We start from the raw sequence: 20,857 nt of genomic DNA, 5'->3' as shown, positions 1-20,857 counted from the left end.
AAGCCCTTGCCATATTCTAAGACAGTATAGATGGGTTAGGCTTTAATTTTTCAATTGGCTCTTACCACACTCCTTAGAAAGAGTAGCTGAACCAGTTTTATCAGAATCCCGTTACAATTTTTGAGTTTTCCTCCTGTATCTTAGAGTATTTTTGTAATTTGTCAAACAAACTCTTACATACCATAAGACTAAACATAGTCCTTGCGCTCTGAACACGCGGTGATATTTTAAAGGGAGAATAAGACAGCTGTAATACACGTAGCTCATCGTGCCAAAGAAACCGCGTGTTTTGGTTCAGTCCGATGGTCTCATCACACTGTGAGAGAGTATACGGATCTCTGGCCGGCTTTAACCAAAGCTGAAGTACTTATTTAGGAAATTCTTACTGCACATCAAATAAAAAGTATAACATAGCATAAAATGGCCACTGTACGTCAAACAGCATAATTCTCCTAGATTTCAGTACAAAGTTTGCTATTGGATCAAAAAAAAAAAAAGAAGAATCAAATTAAAATGGTGACCGTAAGTGACAGTTATCTGGCAGATGGGGACTGGCCAGATGCCTCTTCCCTAATGCCTTGTGCGTTGGCTTGTTGTCCCTGTGTAGTTTGTAATGTGTATTCAGATGGAAAAAGAAATTGGATGTTTGGAAGAGCATGTGTTACACAGAGTCCATCAAATTGATAATGAAAATTTGGTAATTTTCTAACCACTTTAATAAGGGCCAATTATTTCTGTCAGGTGTCATCTGCAGTAGCAAGACCTTGTTCCTACCAATATCCATTTCACCTTAGTTGGTCTTCGGTGCCCTCCCTGTTTCTTCCTTTGTGCTAAGGAAAAGCGCCGGTATTTGACTTGATTCACATGGCCACCAAGTCATGGCTGCATTTTCCTTCTCGCTGCCTTCCAGTCTCCTTCCAATTTTCTGCTTGTTGTGTTCCAGTTCTTCCCTGTCTCCTTCCTCTTCCTTCCTCCCAGGCTAAACCGCTGCTTCCTAGACAATGTATTTATAGGCTGAAATACTTTTGGTCTATATTTGTACTCTGTCTCCCTGCGCCCACACACATACCTCCACAGAAAGTATAAAATCCTAAGATAAAAAAGATCCCCAAAAAAATCAGTAGGAGGTTTGTGTAAAATCACAGCGGCTACTGAGTTTTTTAGTTATTCTTTGATATCTGATGTTGCTGAATATTTCATACCGCCTTGTTCTTGACCATCTTTTTCTTGTAATGCGCACTCTTGCTCTCAAATGAGTAAGGGGTGAGAACAAGGTGGGGTTTTGCACTCAGGATAAATCCTTTCTGGAACTCCAGCTTCTAAATTACGCTTCACCTCTGTCTTGGACGCTTAGTCACTTTCTGCCAATGAGATTCTATATCAGATCACTAAGTAGGAAGAAATCTAATCTTCTAATATGTGTCTAATTATTTGTGGGTTACAGAAAGAGAAGAGTAGCGTATTGCTTTCATATGCAGTTTCATGTGGCGCTTGTAAGTTTGTAGAAAAATTGAGAAATGAGTTGGAAGGCAGATGATTTGGCAACATCTTTCTGTTCCTGACGGTCCGCACCGTGAACTGCGAAGTCTTTCCGCAAGTACTGGAAGGACTGACGCTAGTGCTGGAGTTGGACGGTGATTGATTTGAGCCAGTGATACTGCCTTAATCTCCTTTACTTACTTTGCTGGCCTGTAGAGCTTCCTGATGGACGTGTTTTATGTTCCATGGACAGGTCAGCAGACACAGCTCTACTAGATGTTAGTACTGCCCAGAGGAACTTCGCTGGAACCATTTCTGTAATTGCTGGAACCAATATTCTGTAATATTAGGTGGCTCCTATCAGAAAGCTTCATGAAAACGTGTGTTCCACTGCGTATTCGTTTTGGAAGAAAAAACAGGAAAAAGAGCAATCTGGCAATACGGTTCAATTTCTCCCTTCTGGGGTTGATGTTGAATTATATCTTGTAATGTAGTACAACATCAAAGGTATGATCCAAGTGCAACGTTTTGATTGACCCAAACCAATTTTTTTTAAATGTATGTTAGCAAAAATTTCCATTCTCATTCAGATTGAAATCAAGTCTCAAAATCTCAAAGATTCACAGAGAGAAACTTCTGTCACTCACATTCCTTTAACTCACACTACTGAAGGCGCGAACAGATGCCAGTGAGTCAGGTTACCATCCAACTAAATTGAGCTGTTGCACACCATTCATTTAAAACAACACAAAACACCTTCATAAGCCTCTGGGCTTGGATCACAGAATGTTGTGTAGTAAAATATATTCAATGTTCACTGTTGCTTGCTGTTCCCTGTCAAGAGTATGTATAATGTGTAAGTTAACTGGGCTTCTCATGGTAAAACTTTGAAATGACTGCTGTTAGTGAAGAGGGGAATATTGCCAATTGTCTCTAGCCAAGTGAAAGTAAAATTACGTGTCCGTGTGGTTTTATGTCTCCTGCGTGTGGAAACTACAGTACCGTTGTAGACGTTTTCATTGCTTACATTAACAGTTATCCAATAACATGATCTCATGATTATGTAGCAGCTCGTCAGAGATTTTTACCTCATTTTCCACTCTGATTTAACAGTCTGTAATTTCCTAGTCTCTGATTGGAATGTGTTACCAGGTGATTTAATCAAATCCTTTAGTTTAGTTATAGGTATATGAGATGTAGCATGCAGAACTTGTGATTTCCTCACTGCATGAAGTCTGTGTATTCGGGATTTCTTTTTGCCAGCCTTTTCTAACACTGCACCATTATTTCTTACTCAATCATCCCACCACTTGGCTTGTTCTGACAATGCCATACAATGTCCAGTTTGGTCTGCGTTGTTTAAACATGTGACAATGGAGCCATTGGTGATCTGCAGTCAAAACATCTCTTCATTAAAAGTCTTTGTTCTTTCCACAATCTTTGTGAAAAGCAAGGCAATTCATACTTGAAATATTCTTACCCATCATGCTATCTAGTAGTCAAGAACTACTCACAAAAAGCCTTGCTAGACCTTTATAGCCACTTTTTTCTCCATCCCTTCTTTCCTTGCTGCTTTCTTTTTGGTGATTTTTATCTGAATATATTAGGTTTGCACTTAACTAAAAGAGATGGTGGAGCATAAAAGAGATGAAAAGGTTCTTTAACACCACGATGCCAGTTCTTGCCATACAGCATTGGAGGTTTGCATTCTGCCTGTGCTCCCCAACGTTTTCTTTTTGAAGAATAATGTGAGCTCTCTCAGTACTTCAGTTGTAACATTCCAGGCATGTTTGTGTGTGTGTGTGTGTGTGTTAATAGTCCAGTCCACATGTAGGAGTGTGCGGGAGAATTACAACTATTGCTTGCGCAAGAGAGCTACTACAGCCTGGTTGCTTGCATTTCTTTTTATTTCAAGCTTGGTCTTCCAAACTGATTTTCTGAGGTTTAATAAGGAGTTGAATGTGAGTTAAATCCTTGCAATTGTACCGGTAAAAATCTGTCTTCCTTACCCATTTAGCATTAAACTAGCAAAAATCTGTATTTGAGAGCAGTGCCACTCTGGTTGAACTTCATCTGTAGAAGGTTGACCTTTACCAAACGATGAATATACAGTGCAAAAATATAAACCTCTGTTCCTCAAAAACCAAGTTTTTAAAAGCAGAAGTCAGTTTTCAAAGTGAAATCAGATTTTCCATCTTGATAAAGCATCTTAAACTTTGCCTAGAGTAACTGGTATCAGTAATAGCCATATCACTGTGCAGGACTTTGTTTACCGCACACTGTTTTAGTGAAGCTCCTATCAACTTTAACAAATACTGAATTGTGGGCTTATTTCTTGACTGATAGACAAAGGAGAAACTGTTTTGCATACTTTTGCCTGAGGCTATGCAAACACTGCTTGAGTTTGAATATTCTTACTAGAAACGCATATCCTGCTTGTTGCTTTTAATGTATTATTCTTCTGTTACTATTTAGCATTTATTACTATTAGTTATAGATGTACTGTAGTATCACCAAATGATCTAGTTGAGGTTTATTGTAATGTCGATGCCTTAAGCATTTTACAAGCAAAGGATCGGCACAGTCACAGAGGTCAGAGGTGAAAGGCACGGTGTTGTAATTAGACCTGTGTGGATGTGGATGTGTTAGATGTAATCTGCGAGCTTTGCACCAGACGATCTTGATTATAGGCTTAGGACCTAAATTCCTCTTTACTTAAACGTACACATTTGGCCAAAGTGAACACCAAGTGTTACACAGATTCCTGAAAATTGACATTAGACACTTAAAAGGTAAAGGCCCCGTGTGTATATGAAACATTAGAGCATTGCTTGTTAAATAATCATCGGTTTCCTTTAATTTGCAGTGAAGAGTTGGGGTTTGGGTTTGGTTTTATTTTGCTTTTTAAACAGCAGATTCCTCAGTGAAAGAAAGATGATTAGAAGCGTGATAGGAAAGTGGATTGATCTTGACATGTGTTTAATTTCCTCGTGGATACAGGAGTGCACTGAAGCCAAAACAGTGTAAAGCAGCAATATAACATCACATCCTTTGGTCATAGAAAAGGAAGAGAGATGGCTGGTGCGCCAGCTGAGGAATGACAGAATACCTTTGATACGGCTGTTCTTCTGACAGCCTTTCAGCTGTCACCTTCCACTTCGCCTTCCATTTTAAGAGCTGTATTTGTATCTCTCTCTAGCTCGTAAGCAGGAGATTATCAAGGTTACTGAGCAGTTGATTGAAGCTATCAACAATGGGGACTTTGAAGCTTACACGTAAGTTTTCTCATTTAGGGGGGAGTGAGGAGAGTTGATGTATTTGACAACTGTATATGTAAATATGCATATTTATATATGAGCGTGCGTGTTTGTGTTTATGTATTGCTGAAGTTCATTCTCAGATGCCCCCAAGAAACACAAGACGTGTTCACTGCTGCTTTGCCCCGGCTTTACACGAGCTCAGAGGAGCTGCTAGTGTAAATCCAATGTCCTGCTTTGCCGAGACAGGATCACAATCCTGATGCAAAATACGCAGTGATCTACCTTGGTGCACGAGAGTAAAGTCCTGTTGGTGATTTAGAATCCAGAAAACACAGTAGAAGCCTCTTTTAGCAGAAATTTTTTATTGATACTAGCTAGAATCCTGTTTATGCTTAAGAGCGCGAAAGACAACGTGGAATTTAGGTTCCACCAGCCTCTACTGAGCGCTGTGCAAGAATTTGCAGGGGGAAAGCGGACCGATTTCTCTCTCAGCTTTTCTCTGCACAGACACAATTTCATCACTGCTTCTCTTCTCTTCCTACCTAAAAAAAAAAAAAAAAAAATAAAATTTTAAAAAGTAGAGGAAAGCCCTTCTCAGCATTTCTTTTGGTCTCCTGTGTTTCTCTGGGTGGATTCTGTCCTGTTGCAGCGCAAGCCTCACAGTCCAACAGTGACACTGCTCGTCCTGTTTAAAGACTTGCCAGCACTAAGCTTTAGTTTGGTACGATCGCATTAAAACCTTCATTGCACAAATTCTTACCTAAATTTTGTCAGTTAAAAAAAAATTTAAATCTTTCTTAAATAATGATGTGAGACATAAAAAATATCCTTTGGATTGCACAGAAGCAGTTTTCAGAGTCACAAGTAAAAATTCCTACTTCTAATACCATTAACTTGTGGAGCCTTCTTTGGCAGTCTTTTTTTTTTTTTTTTTGGTCAAAAGATGATTTATATGAAATCTAGTCCACCTAAAGTAAGCTGCCAAATTTACTAATTTAGGTGAAATCAGAATTCCATTACTTCTCCCCGTTTAAGTTCTGTTCTTTTCCAGTGTGATGGCACAGGTAAGTAACATGTCCGATGGGAATAAAGGAAACATTTAAAAAGTAATCTCTCCAAAATGGTGTTACATAACTGCATGTGTTTATGACAGAATTTCCTCTTTTCCACAGAAAAATCTGTGATCCAGGCCTTACATCTTTTGAACCTGAAGCTTTGGGTAATCTAGTAGAAGGGATGGACTTTCACCGGTTTTACTTTGAAAATGGTAAACGGTCCTTTTTTCATCTCTCTAAATCTTTACCTGTTCCTTGTGATTGTGTTTCTCCGGTCTAATTAGCGTTTTGGTTTGGGAGTTAATTGATTTGGGCAGGGCAAGGGAATATTATTTTTTTCAGAGTTCTGCTGTATGTGGTTTTCTGTTTCTGCTGCGCTCATTCACGCGTCATAGGGCACCTTGGATAGCGGAGGAAAGTTTCAGGTATTCGGAAAGAGAAAGTCAAGATGTATAAAAGAAAAAAACATACAAACCATAGATAAGTAATTCTCATACGTTTTTTTTCCACCGGGGAAAAGAGAAAATCATGCTGTGAGTATACTTAAAAGAAAGGTCACTAAATTGTGTGATTACAGTGATTGCAACTAATACTCAGCACCTCCAGAGAGTATGTGATGTATTGGGGAAGACATTGTAGTCACTCAGTCGATACTGCTGAGGATCTGATCAGCTCTCTTTTTTGTATTGGGGGGAGGGGGTGTGTGTATATATATAAGAAAACATCAATATATATAATATATATTGCAGTCATGTCAGCTATAAGAAAGAAAAATTACCCATAGAGTGGATTTGATAGTTTTGGAGGATCATGTAATGTAGGTAACCATTTTAGAGCAGACTTGACTTAAGAGGAAAGAAAATATTGTAAATTAAGATACCAGCTTATCCAGTAATTTCTGAGAAATGTCTGAGCACAAAATGGGATTGTCATATTCCTAATTTCTCTTCCATCTCCAAAACGGCATTTTCCATATTTTTCCTTAAAATGTTGCCTTTCGTTACCACTGCTTTTTAGTTTTCATAGATATCAGCACTTAAGAAAATATGTCACAAGAGTGAGTTAAAAGCTGAATTATTTCAACTGAAAATATTAAGTACAAATGTCATTAGACACAGCAGTGAAACTGAAGTATTGAGAAAACTCAACTGGGAAACTCAAGATGGTGGCCCTCGCTTTAATCCATGTACGTACATGGATTAAATAATATGTACTGTCAAACATTTGATTGGTTTCCTTATAGGAAAGGGGAGAACATTCTTTGTGCTGTGACTGTGCTCATTTCTACAGTGTACTTCAGCTAGTTGTCAGTCGTGATTATCAGTAAACAATAATTACTACTTTGTATCTGCTAAGCTTGAGATTTTTGTTTTGCAAAATGGGGAGAGATGAGTTACTTTTGGCTTATGTAGAGAAAATTTGATTTATTCTCTGTGTGTGTGTGTGTTTGTTTCCTAGCTTTATCCAAAAGTAACAAGCCAATCCACACCATTATCCTCAATCCTCACGTCCACCTCGTGGGTGACGATGCTGCTTGCATTGCATATATACGGCTCACACAGTACATGGATGGAAGCGGGATGCCAAAGACTATGCAGTCAGAGGAAACGCGGGTCTGGCACCGTCGTGATGGGAAGTGGCAGAATGTTCATTTTCACCGTTCAGGGTCACCAACAGTACCTATCAAGTAAGAAACAATTCAGACCACAAATTTAAACTATGGAGGTCAGACCAGATAGTCTAATAGCTGCTTTTGGCCTTAAAAACAATGAAACCATCTTCTTGATCGTGTCATTTTTGTGGTCATTTATGCAGTGTGTATTATATTCAGTAGTGTGCATACAGTATCGGTGCAAATACTTTTAAAATAATGCTTTTTGTTGTTGTTGTTTTCAACTGTGATGCCCACTCATTCAACTCAGTCCCTGAACTGACAGCTTGAAGAGGAGAAAAATGTTCTAATGTAGATAAGGCTTGACACAAGTCGTACAAAATTGGAAAACCTGAAATGGAATTTCAGGAAAACCAGAAAAAAGCAATAGGATACATGGAGTTGTTAGAGCTGACTGGAAAGTTTCAAGGAAAAAAGTATCCCTGTTCTGAAAAACTGAAGTTTGAGCAATACTTGCTGTGATTTCCAGCCACCTCTACTTACTCAGGCCTAGTTATGTTCACTGCAAGTTGATTTTGAGCCAGTTTACGTATTTACTTTGTAAATTAAGTCATACAAGTACTTACCACATTCTTATCTCTTTTCCCACACTCTCTTTGCTTAACTGCTGAATAGTCACTGATAGTTATGACATCTAAGGTGGTAAGCCTCACGTCTCTCCTGTCAGCATTTTTCTCTTTTGTTCACTGAGGCATCTCTGCATGCCCTCTCATACCCTCGGAGTCATGCCATGACTCAACGCGTGCAAACCTGAATTCCTTCAGCCAGATTTTCAGCAGTGTAAATTACAGCACGCTCGTAGTTGCAATAACAAGACAGAAAGTCACGGCTTCTTCAAGAGGTTCTGCTCAAGTCCTTTGCTTTTTCTTCTGCTTGCAGCCGTCGCTAACGCTGCTGTGTCCCTCAGAGCCCAACCTCACTGACTTCTGGCTTAGGTTAGGCCGTTTCCAAATCAGGCAGCAATGCTGTAGGCCTTGGTTTGCTCAGGTGCAAGCCCTCTGCATAGGATATAATTTCATTTGTGTGAGGTGTCTTGATGTGGATAGTGGCTCAATTTCCTGGCGTGGATGGTAAGAGCTCAGATTTCATCCTTCGAACTTCATCGTGTCCCATATTTTACTTCTTGCAACACTATTCTCCCATATGAAATAATACTTGATAAAGTAAGGTACATGATAGAGTGAAGTGTTAAACTTCAGTGGGGATTTTTTATTTTTTTAAATTTAGGAAAAAGGTAATTTGATTACCTAGTGATAACTATTGTATTTTATTTAAAAATGTGAAACCAGTGGGAGCAGGAATCGTGTCATCCTTTGTTTTTCACATTCCAGCTGCACTGCCGGTGTTTAAACAGATAATATCGAAAGAGAAGTTACATTTTATTGAAATGCAGTGTCATGTAGGTTTGTGATGTTTTCATAAAGGAGTGCTTTGTCAAGGGATCTGACCTGGATATGTGTAGAGCTAGAAAGCGTAAGTGAAACAGGTTCACCTGTCCCGGTGCACCCTGGACAGTAAGTGTTTATAGCAGAATGACATGAATTGGGGTAGACAGGGGCGGTTTCAGGATTGCGAGCGGGTATCCAAGCTGAAAAGGTCAGAGGAGGCGTAGCGGCTCAAAGCCTTAGGGCATGGCTAAGGCTTAAGGAGAGATGCTCTGAGATTGCAACGTAGCCCCTATGTAGCACTGGCCACGATATCACATAAATCCCTTACCTAACCCTCATCTTGAATTCAGAGGGGTTTTTTCGGACTTGCTCATATCACTGTTCGAAAATATCGTTGGTCTGATGGCTAGAAACCTTACTTTCCAGTCTAAATTTTAGTCGTATTCAATGCATCCTTGATTATTCTTATTTCATCCTTGTTCTCCTATACTGGGGATAGGTACGCAGACAATGAGCTGTTTTATGTGAAGGTTGATGATCTCACTTCCCACCTTCTATTTTCGTAGGGTAAATAAGCAATGCTAACTTGGTTGGCTTTTTTTGATAGGATCTCCGTTTTCCTGGTTACCTTAATAGCTCTTCACTGTCTTTTTTGGTTTGAGGTTTGTCTTTTCATTAGCTTGGGTTCTTCTGAAATACTGTGTACAATTGTGGTCAGGGCTTTATTTAACTTCACAACGTCTTTCTTTTCCCTGTTGAGAATGCCACACCTGCTGTGTTCTGGCATGATTTTTGCACTTCTGTCATCTACATCACATCAGCAGATCATCTAAGACAGCCATGTATTTATCCTCCACGGTCATTTCCAACCAATGAGTATATAGAAACTTCTGCTGAGCGTGCAGCTTTGTGCTTCCTATTATTACATGTAACATTTCTGGATTACCCAGCCCTCGAGGTTATTTGGCTCTTCTTCCACAATACTCTTGTTTTCCTTTGTATTTATAGTGCCTTCCACCTAAGTGTAAGTATACTACATGAGATCAGTCCTACTGCTTGTGCCCAGATCATCGGCAATTTCTCCTCTAAGCTGATAGCTCCCCTTTCAGCCCAAGCATTGTCATTTTTTTTTTAGTTATTTTACATATTCTTTCTTTCATCCCCATCTTCTCAAGTTTGACTGGTGGATTCCCATGTAGCGCCATGCCAGAACTCGCCCTCTATAACCCATCCTGACCGTCTTTTGGACCTTGAACTTCACCTTCAGTTTTCCCAGTCAGAGCAGCAGTGTACCAATAACTCCATTTTGGAAAACTACAGAAGAAATTTAATTAAAATATTGTTCTAGATTATCCTTCCTTTCTTTTCTTGCATTTGAAATGTATACAGTCTACAGCTGTTTATTTATTTATCACCAATACACTGTAGTTAATAATGGCACTTCCATAATAAAAAAGTATCTTACAACATAATGTCGGAAGAAGAATTTCAAATCCAATAAACTTACAAAAGCAATCACAGCTGTGATCTGCTTTTGCAAACATAGTATCCTAGATTATGTCAAATTGCTTGCTGCAAGCACAGTAGCTTATTTGTTTTCAGGACTACAGTAAGGAGCGTGCATAAATCTAAGGACAGAACTCAACTCTTTGGTAGCTATAGGTATATGGAAATGTTTCCTTATGACAGATAATTTATTTGGAAAAGAATCTGAGCACAAATGTATATTTAGTTTATAAATAAATTTTATTCGTAGTTTTTGCTGCAAGTCAGACAAGACAAACTTTGGTTTGTGTCTTGTCCATTGTTTCTCTCTGAGTGATACAACTGATGGTAGGAAATTTTTCTCCGTATTCCATGTTCTTAAGAACTTGTGCTAATGTGTTTCTGCAGAACTGTGACTGCATGTACACAGAGAGTGGACCTGCATGATACGGGCAGTCAAAGGGCTCTCGGACCTAAAACTGACTCCCAAACCTAAATTTAGGCCTGAGGCTCCCAGGCTTATATTCCCTCACTTACCACACCTTACACCTTCTTATAGTTTCATAAGTTAAATGCCAAACAGCAGGAAGACTTAAGTAAAGAGTTTGTTCTGTGTTTGTACAGTGCCTAGCACAGCGGGATCCCAATCATGACTTCGGCCCCTAGATGCTACGGTAATACAAATGATATTATTAGCTGCTTGAGTTAACTACTTGCTTACACGTTCCTTTTCTTTCGTTTTCTCTTTGCATACGGCTCTAGCATGTCTTGCATGTAAATGACATCTGATTCTTCCTTGTTACTTGGTTCAATTTTTCTATGAGAATCTCAGTCCGTGGCAGTGTCTATAATGTACATGCCGAGGAAGTAAGTTAAACTCAGAGATTCACATCTGAATTCTGTCCTCCCTCCTTTAAGAAATCAGTTAAGGCACTTTGGCTTCCTGCCTCAGTTTCCTTTTTTATTTTAACAGCCCCTCTGGCATGTTGTAAAGATGGAAAATGTCTGTAAAGTGGTTTGAAAAATAAAGGAATGCCTTGCCTGAGTGTTTGGGTTTTTTTTCCCCTTGGTTTTCTTCACAATATTGTGTTAAATGACCTTGAGAAGATTTTTTTTAATAGTATTGGCTAACACTTGAGCATGTATTGTTACCTGGTGGTGATGTTACTTCAGTAATGGCAATCTGTTTTTTTTTTTTCTCCTTCCTCCTAGCTAAAAATATCAGCGGTGCCGCTCTTGCATTTTCTGTACCCAACGCACCTGGTTGATTACCATCTTGGCCATCCCGTTCTCTTCATGCATGTTTCTGAGTGCATGAAGTTGTGAAGGTTCTTCATGTAACACATTTGTGATGCACCATGTTGCTGTATATTCCATCTGTACACTGTTAACATTTCAATGAAGGTGATGTTCCATGCAAATAGAGAATAACAAGGCATAAAAGGCAAAAAAATATTTGATGGACAGCAGTAGATACAGAATACATTTGTCACTCTCTCCATTTATGCCAGGTTTTGACAGACAACTTTAAAAACTATCCTGTTTATTAAAAAAAAAAAAAAAAGAAAAAAAAAGTACGTTTTACCCACTTTTTTTAAGAACTGTTTTTTGACTCCTCCTTTTCCCCTGAGTCCCAGGATTTTGCTTTGGTTCTGGTAGGAAGGGTTAGGATTTCCGCTGGCAGCTCCGTTACTGTAAAACAGATTTTTATTACAGCATGTAGATGGACAAAATCACTGATAAATGTGGAAATGATAATATCTTGGCTTTGGACCAGCTGAAGCCTTCTTAGTTTATTAGTCTATGTAAACTGGAACAATCTCATCATTTGCTGGCTTGGTCACTTCAGAATTAACTGTCAATGTTCTGGTGAGCCAGCAGCTTCTTTTTTTTCCTTTTGAGTCTTTACCTTTGCTTTCTTACTATGCTAACTGAAAATTTCTATTGGATGATTAAGCAAAATTAAAAGTTGTAAGGAACTAAGTGATGATTGAGGGGCAGTTTTGGAGGATTAAAATGGAAGAATAGAGAAAGAAAGATTTTTATCGCTTTCAGGGTGTGCTGTAAATTTTTTAAGGAGGCTTTAAAGAATATAAAATTTTGGTTAAGCTGTAGACCAGTTGTGTGGTTAATATGCTCGAGAAACGTTAGGCCTTAAAAGCTTAGTACGAAGAGTCTACTTACTTTACACTGCTGCTGTTGCTTCTCTGGAAATGTATTATGGATACACCCGTGTTCTAGTAAGACTCTAACACTTCACCACAGATTTGTTTCTCCCCCCTCTTCCCCCTCAATCTGCTCTTGGTTTCTTAAAATCCTCACGCAGCGTACGGTATCCCGGACAACAATCTTTGCAGCGTTACCAACTTGGTTTGGCCCCCGATCCGCCGCTGCGAGCGCCTGTACGCTGCGCGGGGAGCGCTCTCGGCGTCAGTTCAGAACACAAACTTTGTCGCAGGGACTGGTTTTGCTTCCATTACGTTGCTGTGAAAATAACATCCTTGCACGCATTTAGGTTTATTCCCTTCCATTTTTAATAGCAAAATACAGGGATCGGTTATTTCTTGGTTTGCATTTGTTAGTTGTTCTGTTACCGACAGGGCTAACTGTTTTCCGCAGCGCTGTATAGTGCATGATAGCTCAATCAATGTCCTTTTTAGCAGTTAAAAATTTACAACTCGGCAGCCTGAAGTTTTTAAAATGGGAAGGCTTCCTAATTTGTATCATTTCACCTTTCTGTGTTGATTACTAATCAAAAGCAGTTCTTAAACATTTTGGTGTTGTTACTAGTGGATGTATGGTAGGTGGATTTAAGCTTCTCTGATAATTACTACATGATTTTAAACAATATATATTTAAAATAAGCATCTACAATAAATGTGTTGAGCCATATTAACCTGCCAATGGGATCTGTGAAAAAAGTAATGGCCTCATTTTTTTTCTCATTAATTTCTTTACTTTTTTTTTTGTGAAGCGGCTATAAGTGGCATAACTGTATTTAAAATAAACAAATTAGGTGTAGGGTGGTTTTTTTTATACTTCTAACATAGCATGTGGTGTTGACGTATTACTGTAGACCAAGTTTGTCTTCCACACCAAGACGTGAGGAAATTGTGATTTGTTCTCTCCACCACAATTGAATTATACACTTCTCTTCTGTCATTTTGGAACACTGCAGTTTACCATGGGACACAGTGTACATATTTCTTGCCATAATGGTAAATGATTGATATATTTAAGGATTAATAAATTTGTGATTTCTGCCGACATTGTGCTTGTGTTTTAATTTCCCAATTAATTGTGACTTCAGCATTGGAAAATGCGTAGTGTCTGTTTGAATTAAGAAGTCAGAGACACAGATGCAGTTTCTCACGAACTGAACTTGCAGTTTGAAAATACGAGTGTTTGCTTTTGTGATTTGTCTTCTGGTTAGTTCTTAACTGCCTTTCCTGAGGACCCGATTGTACACCGTTTATGCTCTACTTTGTTGATAGATTTTGCACATAACCTTGTATTTATAGGGCCATATTTAGAAATGTTTTAGGTAGTTTGCACAATTCTGTAGCTGCCTTACCGTGTTTCATACGCTCAGCCTGTAACACAAGATGCTGTAAGAGCAGTTATTTTCTGTTTAGCGTCGCAGACCATAAAATGCATTAAAGTCTGTAAATAATTAGCATTTTAAATAACGTACCAGCTTAAAAGCTTTCATATATGTCTGTAGTGGTTTTAGGCTTTCTTACCCTATGCTGAGCCACAACTGAGAACAGTCCTTTATACCAGCAGAAAAGAAGGACCGAGGGGGCGGAGGAGAGGAGACAAGTTCCAGCTTTCATGGGTCATGAAACGCGGAGCTGGATCATTTCTCTGGTTCGGTGCCAGGGGCAGCGTAGTTGCGAGCCAGACCTGTAGCAGCAATCCAGGAGTACCGCCTGTCGAAGGAGCAAGAGTGTATTCCTGGGTTTGTGAAGATTTCAGTGCTTCCTTTTGGGTGGCATTTCGCTATGTAGTTGTAGACAAAAAGAAAAATAAGTTAGGAGAGAGCTCAGAGGTTTGGAATGTTTCGGTAAACCCCAGAGGAAGCAAAGCGGTTTAGTCTGTTGGGAGTTTTTCTATTTTTTCATATCACTTCTACCTACTTTGTTTACTCATTTTTTCCACTAACTGCTATTCCAGAAATCAGTTTGACTTCCATTTTAACTGTGCGCCTGCAGTAAGCTGGTTGACAGCAGTGGAATTGCTACTAATGTCAGGTATGTAGAGAAGAAGAGAGATAGGTGTATAAGCCATAACGACAAGGACAGGGGTGGGGAGAAGACATTTGCTAAATATCAGGTTGAAGATTTGGGAGAGGGGAGGAAGGTTTTGCGTTTGGTGGTTTTTTTGTTTGTGGTTTTTTTTTTTTTAATTGTTGTGGATGGCCTTTTATAGCACAAATGTTTTAATATGCTGCCACCTGGTGGCTTTTTGTAATTATGTTTTCTGTTTAGGAGTGCATAAGAAGATGCTATTTGTTCTGAGCAGAAAGGAACCCAATGCTTTCAGGCATTTACTTTTTTAACGTGAGTAAGGAACACAGAATATTTCAGAGGCTGAAAATGTCCATTTGCTTGGTCTTGAATATACACACACCTGGAGGAATCAGATTGATTCCATTTTTAAAAAATGGGTTCCCAGGACACAGTTAGGAAAACAAACATCTGTCTCCTAGCATTGTATATTAAATCCAGAGTTCATTGTCTCAAAGATTAACTTTACTGTTTCTTCAGTGTGCTATTAATCCTTGGTAATGTGTCATCTCCTTGGACTGTGCACTCGCAGAAAACAGAATTACTTCATTCTTCTCAGGGCTCTTCTTTCTTTCTTCTTAAATTTGTACAGTCATACCTTATACATAACTCATCTTAAGAAAAGACCGTTAGTCAAAAAAATCAGCTGTATTAGCTGGAGAATTAGATCCAAATGGCTTCAGGAGATTCAGTTTCTTTCTCACTAACAAATGATTGGTAAAATACAGCTGGGGGTGAATGGGTTAAAAGTTCAGTGCTGCAAGGTCCAACTGTTAAATGTCTGGTTCCTGCAGGGAGAGCTGCTGGAGTAGAGGCCTGACGTGCCTGTAATGGGAGTATAGGGAGGTTCTGACTCCCGCGGGAGGGGAGACTTATCTGTCCTGAGGACTATCTATGCCGCGCATGAAAGGAATCCTACGTATAGCAGACTAGAAGCCTTTCCTCTCTCCTCCTCCCTCTCTTGCACAGATACCCGTGGCTGAGCAGAACAAGTTGCAGGATCTGCTTCCGAGCCAGCGTGCATGTAAAACGAGGAGAACGCAGCAATTCTGCGTGCTCGTATGCTGCAGAACAGCAGCGCAAGGCTGCTTGTTTCCAGCGTGTTCTTGTCCAGACTCTGAGCCCAGGCGAAAGGCACTGCAGACAGTAAGTTTGGGGAAGAGAAGAACATTTACTTACAGAGTGTGAGGGGAGGAGAATCAATGCAAAAATGACAAGCTGATTGGAAAAAAGGGTTTACAAGGTGAAGAGATAGGAGCACAGAATTTCTGTATTTACAGAAATGTCACATTCTTTCTTTAAAGATGTTGCCAGAACCCAGCTTACGGGGCTGGACCATCTTATGAACTCACTGGAAATTTGGCCAATGTATTTTTCATCATAATGACCTCTATTTAGTTAACAGAGTTAGGTAGTTGAATGTGGCAAGTGGTTGGGACAAGGTTGCTTCCCTTAAAATAGCAAGGGCTGAGCCTGCATAGCCACAGAATATCCTCTGAAAAGTTGCGTTAAATTGCAGCGTAGAATTTATCAGGAATCTGACACACCTCATGACAGCTAGGGGCCTAGGTCTTAGAATTACTTGCTTCTGCTGTTCCCTGAACTCAGCCCGTAGTGGTAAGATGCCTCCTCAAGTCAGGGCAGAAGAAACAGCAGCGCGTATCACCAGATTCCCTGCTCGCTGTCAGGTATTTCCCAGTGTCGTAGCAAGCTGGTACAGGAGGAGAGGGGAGCGAAGTTTATTAATATACAGCCCGCTGCATTGAGAGAGAGTTCATGGCAAACAAAACAACCCTGAGCTGGGAAGGAAGAGACCTCTCTGCTCTTTCACCACTCCTTTTCCCACCCTTCTCAGGCATTCCAGTGTTGGCTCTCTGAGGAGACAGCTGCCCGGGACCAAGGCGCTGACAGTCACAGATCGTTAAGTAACACATGTAGTCAAGGGACCATACTATCAAACAATCAGCCTGATAATAGAGGTAAGAGCCCACGTTCTTGTGCCCGACAGCTCATTTTATAAGCAAAGTTATTGCTGAACGTTGGTACCTAAACAGAAGTCCAAACCCTTAGTAAGGATGGAGAAGAGAGTACTCCCAAGCACATACCTCTGTCACGTTACAGCAAGACACCAACTTAGACGCCATCTAAAAGCGTTGCTGTGTCCCGTGCCCTGGAGAGGGGCTAAGTACGAGAGCAAGAAGCAAGAGTTCAGCTCCAGGAGTGATGGCAGGATTAACTGCTTACAGTTTCGGTGAAGAAAAAGTAAGTATATTAACACATTCGTGAAGGAAGATGTTCGTGGACTGTTAAGCTATTGCCTCCCTTGCACAAGTTGTTTGGGGGGATTATCCTAGAATGAAGCAACTGCAAAGGTCAGATGTCAATATTGTGTAGACATGGTGATGTTACCTCAAGTATGGTGGTAGCGCCTACTGCCCCGGGTTTAGCGTGTGTCCTCTTCTGGCTGATGTACACATCTGCTTCCCATAGTAATTTTCTGAATCTGGCAGCCACTACTTCAAACACCCTCTACCACAGGATTCCCAAAGAAATCCCAACAAGCTCTGCTAGGTGAGGGATCCACTGTGAGTTTTATGGAGTATAAGAAAATGGCAGGAGCCCCAGAGGCTGGTGTAGGAAGCAGCTGATGATCTGTGCTACTGTTACTTGCAAAGTGACAGAGGATGTTACAGGCAAGGAGCATCACTTTGATGGGTGTCACAAACTCCAAATTGTGCCTGGAGTGAAACCAGTTGAACTGAGTTTCACAAAACCCCAAGGTAAGGGCTGGTAGACACAGGGTGAGATTTGGCACTTGAGTTCTCCCTGGTGCTCCACATATCCCTGGACCATGCCTTCACCTTGTCTGTCAGCAGTGTCCTGCTCTGCAGGCCTGTCCTTCCTACCCTGAGTACTCCTGACTCTTCTCCTTTCCTGTGGTACCTTACCAACCCATCTGTCCCTGAACCATCACAGCATGCTGTTTTAACAGGATTCCCTTCTAGCGGCTGTCCTTGGACAGCCTCTGTGCTGTGTTGCATTTGAGCTTTATTTCTTCTTCCCCTCGTCAGAAAATCTGTCTTGAACTCAGTTTTCACCCTCTCACTGTCCATCTCCTTGAGCCCCCATGTTTGTTTTCTGAGGCTTGTAGGTCATGCTCCACTTCTCACTGCCCTGAAGCAGGGATTCACAAACACCGAGAGTTTGGCACGTTCTCGGCACGGTTATTTGGTTAAGTTCCTCAGGCAAAATGGGCGTCTATTCCCTGGCCTGAGCTAGAGATTTAGCACGAGCCTAGAGCATGGCTACTCTGCTGTTTGACTGAGTGCCGCTGGGCATACACTGAAATGAAAGAGTAAGTGCCTTGGACACCTCAAAAATCGTGACATGTAGGCACAATGTAGAAGGGGTATGAGTCGTGCAGCCGTTTCACATTCAGAAGTTTGGGTGCAGCTCCTGTTCTTGCTTCAGGTTCTTCCAAAGGCATTGCTAGGGGATGTAGCTTTTATATTTACTTTTCCTTGTGTAGGAATTCCTGTTAGAAGGGCTGCCTGACAGCCCATCTAGAGCAGAGCAGGTTTTCCTTGGGATGCAGTTAGTGGGCTGCCATTTCACTTTGCTGGAATGCCTAAATGCTGAATTCCCATTTGGTTTCAAAGGTCTGGTCTCCAGAGTCCCACTGGTGTACTCAAATGTTGATGCTCACATTGCAGTCTTACATTTTTCCTCATTTTTCTCCAGGACAACACTATTTAAAAAGGTGCCTCCTCTCCACCCCGGATACTTATTCCCACTTTTGATCACAGTTAAAAGCTGGGGGGATTTTTAAGAGATTATTTCTTTAAACTCAGGTCATTTTACTGGTCTTGGTTTTGCAAGGTTATCCAACAAGCGGTTGCATCAGCATAACAAAGGAGTTAGATAGAATAAGCTTTGGGTGGGAAAGGATAGGATTCTTAAACCTGTTTTACCACTAGAGAAGATGTATACGCAATTATTTCTTAAGCAATTGAATGCAGCATATCTACCAACATACTGATTTGTGGTCAAGGGTCCAGAGCAGGTGAACAACTTGGAAAATTAACCGTGTACAAATTACATGTCTTCATGTAAAGCTGAGGAAAATAGCAATTGCTCCCTCAGTTATTGACTCTCATAGAATTCCAATTATTGTTTCCTACCAGTAGGTTAATTCTAGTTGCAGATTAACAATTTGGAACACAAAGCTTTATGTTGCTTCCCACACCCGTTTTTTCTAGTCATCCCTACAGCACAAGTTAACTGGACTTTCCCTTATCATCAGTCACTCTATGACTATGTCTCATACTATAATATCATGCCCTTTCTCAGGTGCTCTATGTTTGGCTGGCAACGGAGAAGAACCAATAGCTTTAAAGTAGGTTTCTTCAAACTCAAACTGTATTACAGTGTAGAGCTGTGACAATTTGGATAATTAAAGTGCCCTTAATAATAATAATTGAGAAAAAAATCAGCTTTTTCTTTGGGAGAAACTGAGCACCAATACTTTTCTAATCTAGGAACATGAGTTCTTGGATTGGCTCCAAAGAACAGCCTCAAAAAACAGTAGCTGGACATTTCCACGAGGGTGGAAGGAGTATGGCACTCACCTGGTTTTTGAGAGCTTGGTGTGGCCCTACTCAAGGGTGATGGCAAGAAAAGATGAGTATAACACACGTAAGTAGTCCTGAGAGCAGAAGCCAGCTTTCCTTTTTTCTCGCAGTGCCCAAACCACTGGATTACTGGCTGCTGTTGAGTAGAAGAGATCCAGCTACCCTATGGATATCGTGTAGTAACGATAAGAAGCTCAGCCTGTAGCCCTGCAGTGCTAAGCGGTCCATTTTGTCAAGAGTGACTTGCCTCAATATACAAGCGAAAGCACATGTTAGGCACCTGGGACATTCTCAATTTGAAAGTGAGATACCCATCACCCCCAGGAAACCGAATTCTGCTACCAGCCCATATTAAGCACACTGGGAGGAAAGAAAAGTGACCAACCCATATTAAGAGAAGTCAAAAAATCAGCAGCTCCTTTTTCATCACTCACTCGACTCATTCACAGCCAATGCAATTGCGTCGCAGTTCTTGCAGGAAAACAAAACTACTTAATAAGGTCAGCCAAACTGTTCCAAGCAGAGAGGGCGATAGCCTGGCCCCTCAGGAGGGCTCATTAGATTCAGCACAGTAAATGTTTTTATCCAGATACCTTATCTAAAACCAAGGAGAAACACCTTTTCATGCATCAGTCCTGGATTTCTCTTTCTGTTCTTGCATGCACACAGGAGAGGCTGTAAGGAAAGACACTTCGTATCAGCAGCTCTGAAACTAATAATGGTGCATTTTGGGGTTTTTTTCTGAACAGAACTTACTAGAGAGTAAAGTACAGAGGCTGGGCCATGCCAAAACTTGCCTGCCTTGTTCACTGTGGCAAATACAGTTATGGAAAATGTGCTACTTGAACCTTTGGGGATGAATTCCATTTCTTATGTGGATACTTGAACTCCAAGCAAGTCTTTACAAAGGAAAAAAAACAAACCAAAGCAAAACCAGAACAATATGTATGTGTGAAAAGCCTTGTTTCTATCCCACTATATTATCAAGATCTTAAATCATCAAACTACTGTACCACCAAACCAGGATAAAGGCACTATCAGAAGCTATAAAAGTGCTTATTTCTTTTTCTAGTAGTTAAAATCAATACTGCCCCAACAGAGGTAAGCTTAGGGAGCTTAACTCTCTTTCACAGTGACATATGGGTATTCTTTTGGCTTTGATCAAAAGTAAATATCATAAAGTAATATGTTTTAGTAAATTAGGAAGGTGATTTATTAAATTAATTTGGAAATTGTTTGGAAAGCAGATTAGTCACAGGTAATCTGTTTGTTCTAGGTGAATAATTGACAGCTTTGCTTTCTTCTCTGTCTCCTAGCAGCTGCCTGAACACACTAACTTGCACAACCTCCACAGACAGCACTCCCTACATCTAATCTTACTGAAAAGTTATTCAAAACAGCAGTTGGAATACAGCAGAGCACCTTTATGCATAATAATAGGGATCAGTAGTATGCCCAGCCTTCTGTTTGCAGGCTTTATTTCTGATCCTCTGGTTGGCCTTGGGGCTGCCTGTAGATACGTGCACTTTTAACTCTGATGTGGCAATTCCCATTTCCATGCCTTCGTTGCTATTCTTTGTATTGGTAATTTTCTTTTT

The 20,857-nt window shown here is 40.4% G+C and overlaps 1 protein-coding gene across 20 annotated transcripts in view; it reads left to right on the top strand.

Annotated features, from left to right (window-relative positions):
- CAMK2D (calcium/calmodulin dependent protein kinase II delta) overlaps positions 1–7,846 on the top strand; it is a 159,342-nt gene extending 151,496 nt beyond the window's left edge. For all 20 annotated transcript variants that reach the window (XM_075709016.1, XM_075709010.1, XM_075709008.1 and 17 more), the window contains 3 exons: positions 4,679–4,754; positions 5,912–6,006; positions 7,253–7,846. In XM_075709016.1, the coding sequence (XP_075565131.1) occupies positions 4,679–4,754; positions 5,912–6,006; positions 7,253–7,485 (404 nt within the window). In that variant the 3' untranslated portion in view covers positions 7,486–7,846. The remainder of the gene's footprint in view (positions 1–4,678; positions 4,755–5,911; positions 6,007–7,252) is intronic.
- Positions 7,847–20,857: the final 13,011 nt, after the last annotated feature.

This window comes from Pelecanus crispus, chromosome 4 (assembly GCF_030463565.1).
Source record: "Pelecanus crispus isolate bPelCri1 chromosome 4, bPelCri1.pri, whole genome shotgun sequence".
Classification (NCBI taxonomy): Eukaryota; Metazoa; Chordata; class Aves; order Pelecaniformes; family Pelecanidae; genus Pelecanus; species Pelecanus crispus.
This window is presented reverse-complemented; position numbering and strand designations above follow the sequence as displayed.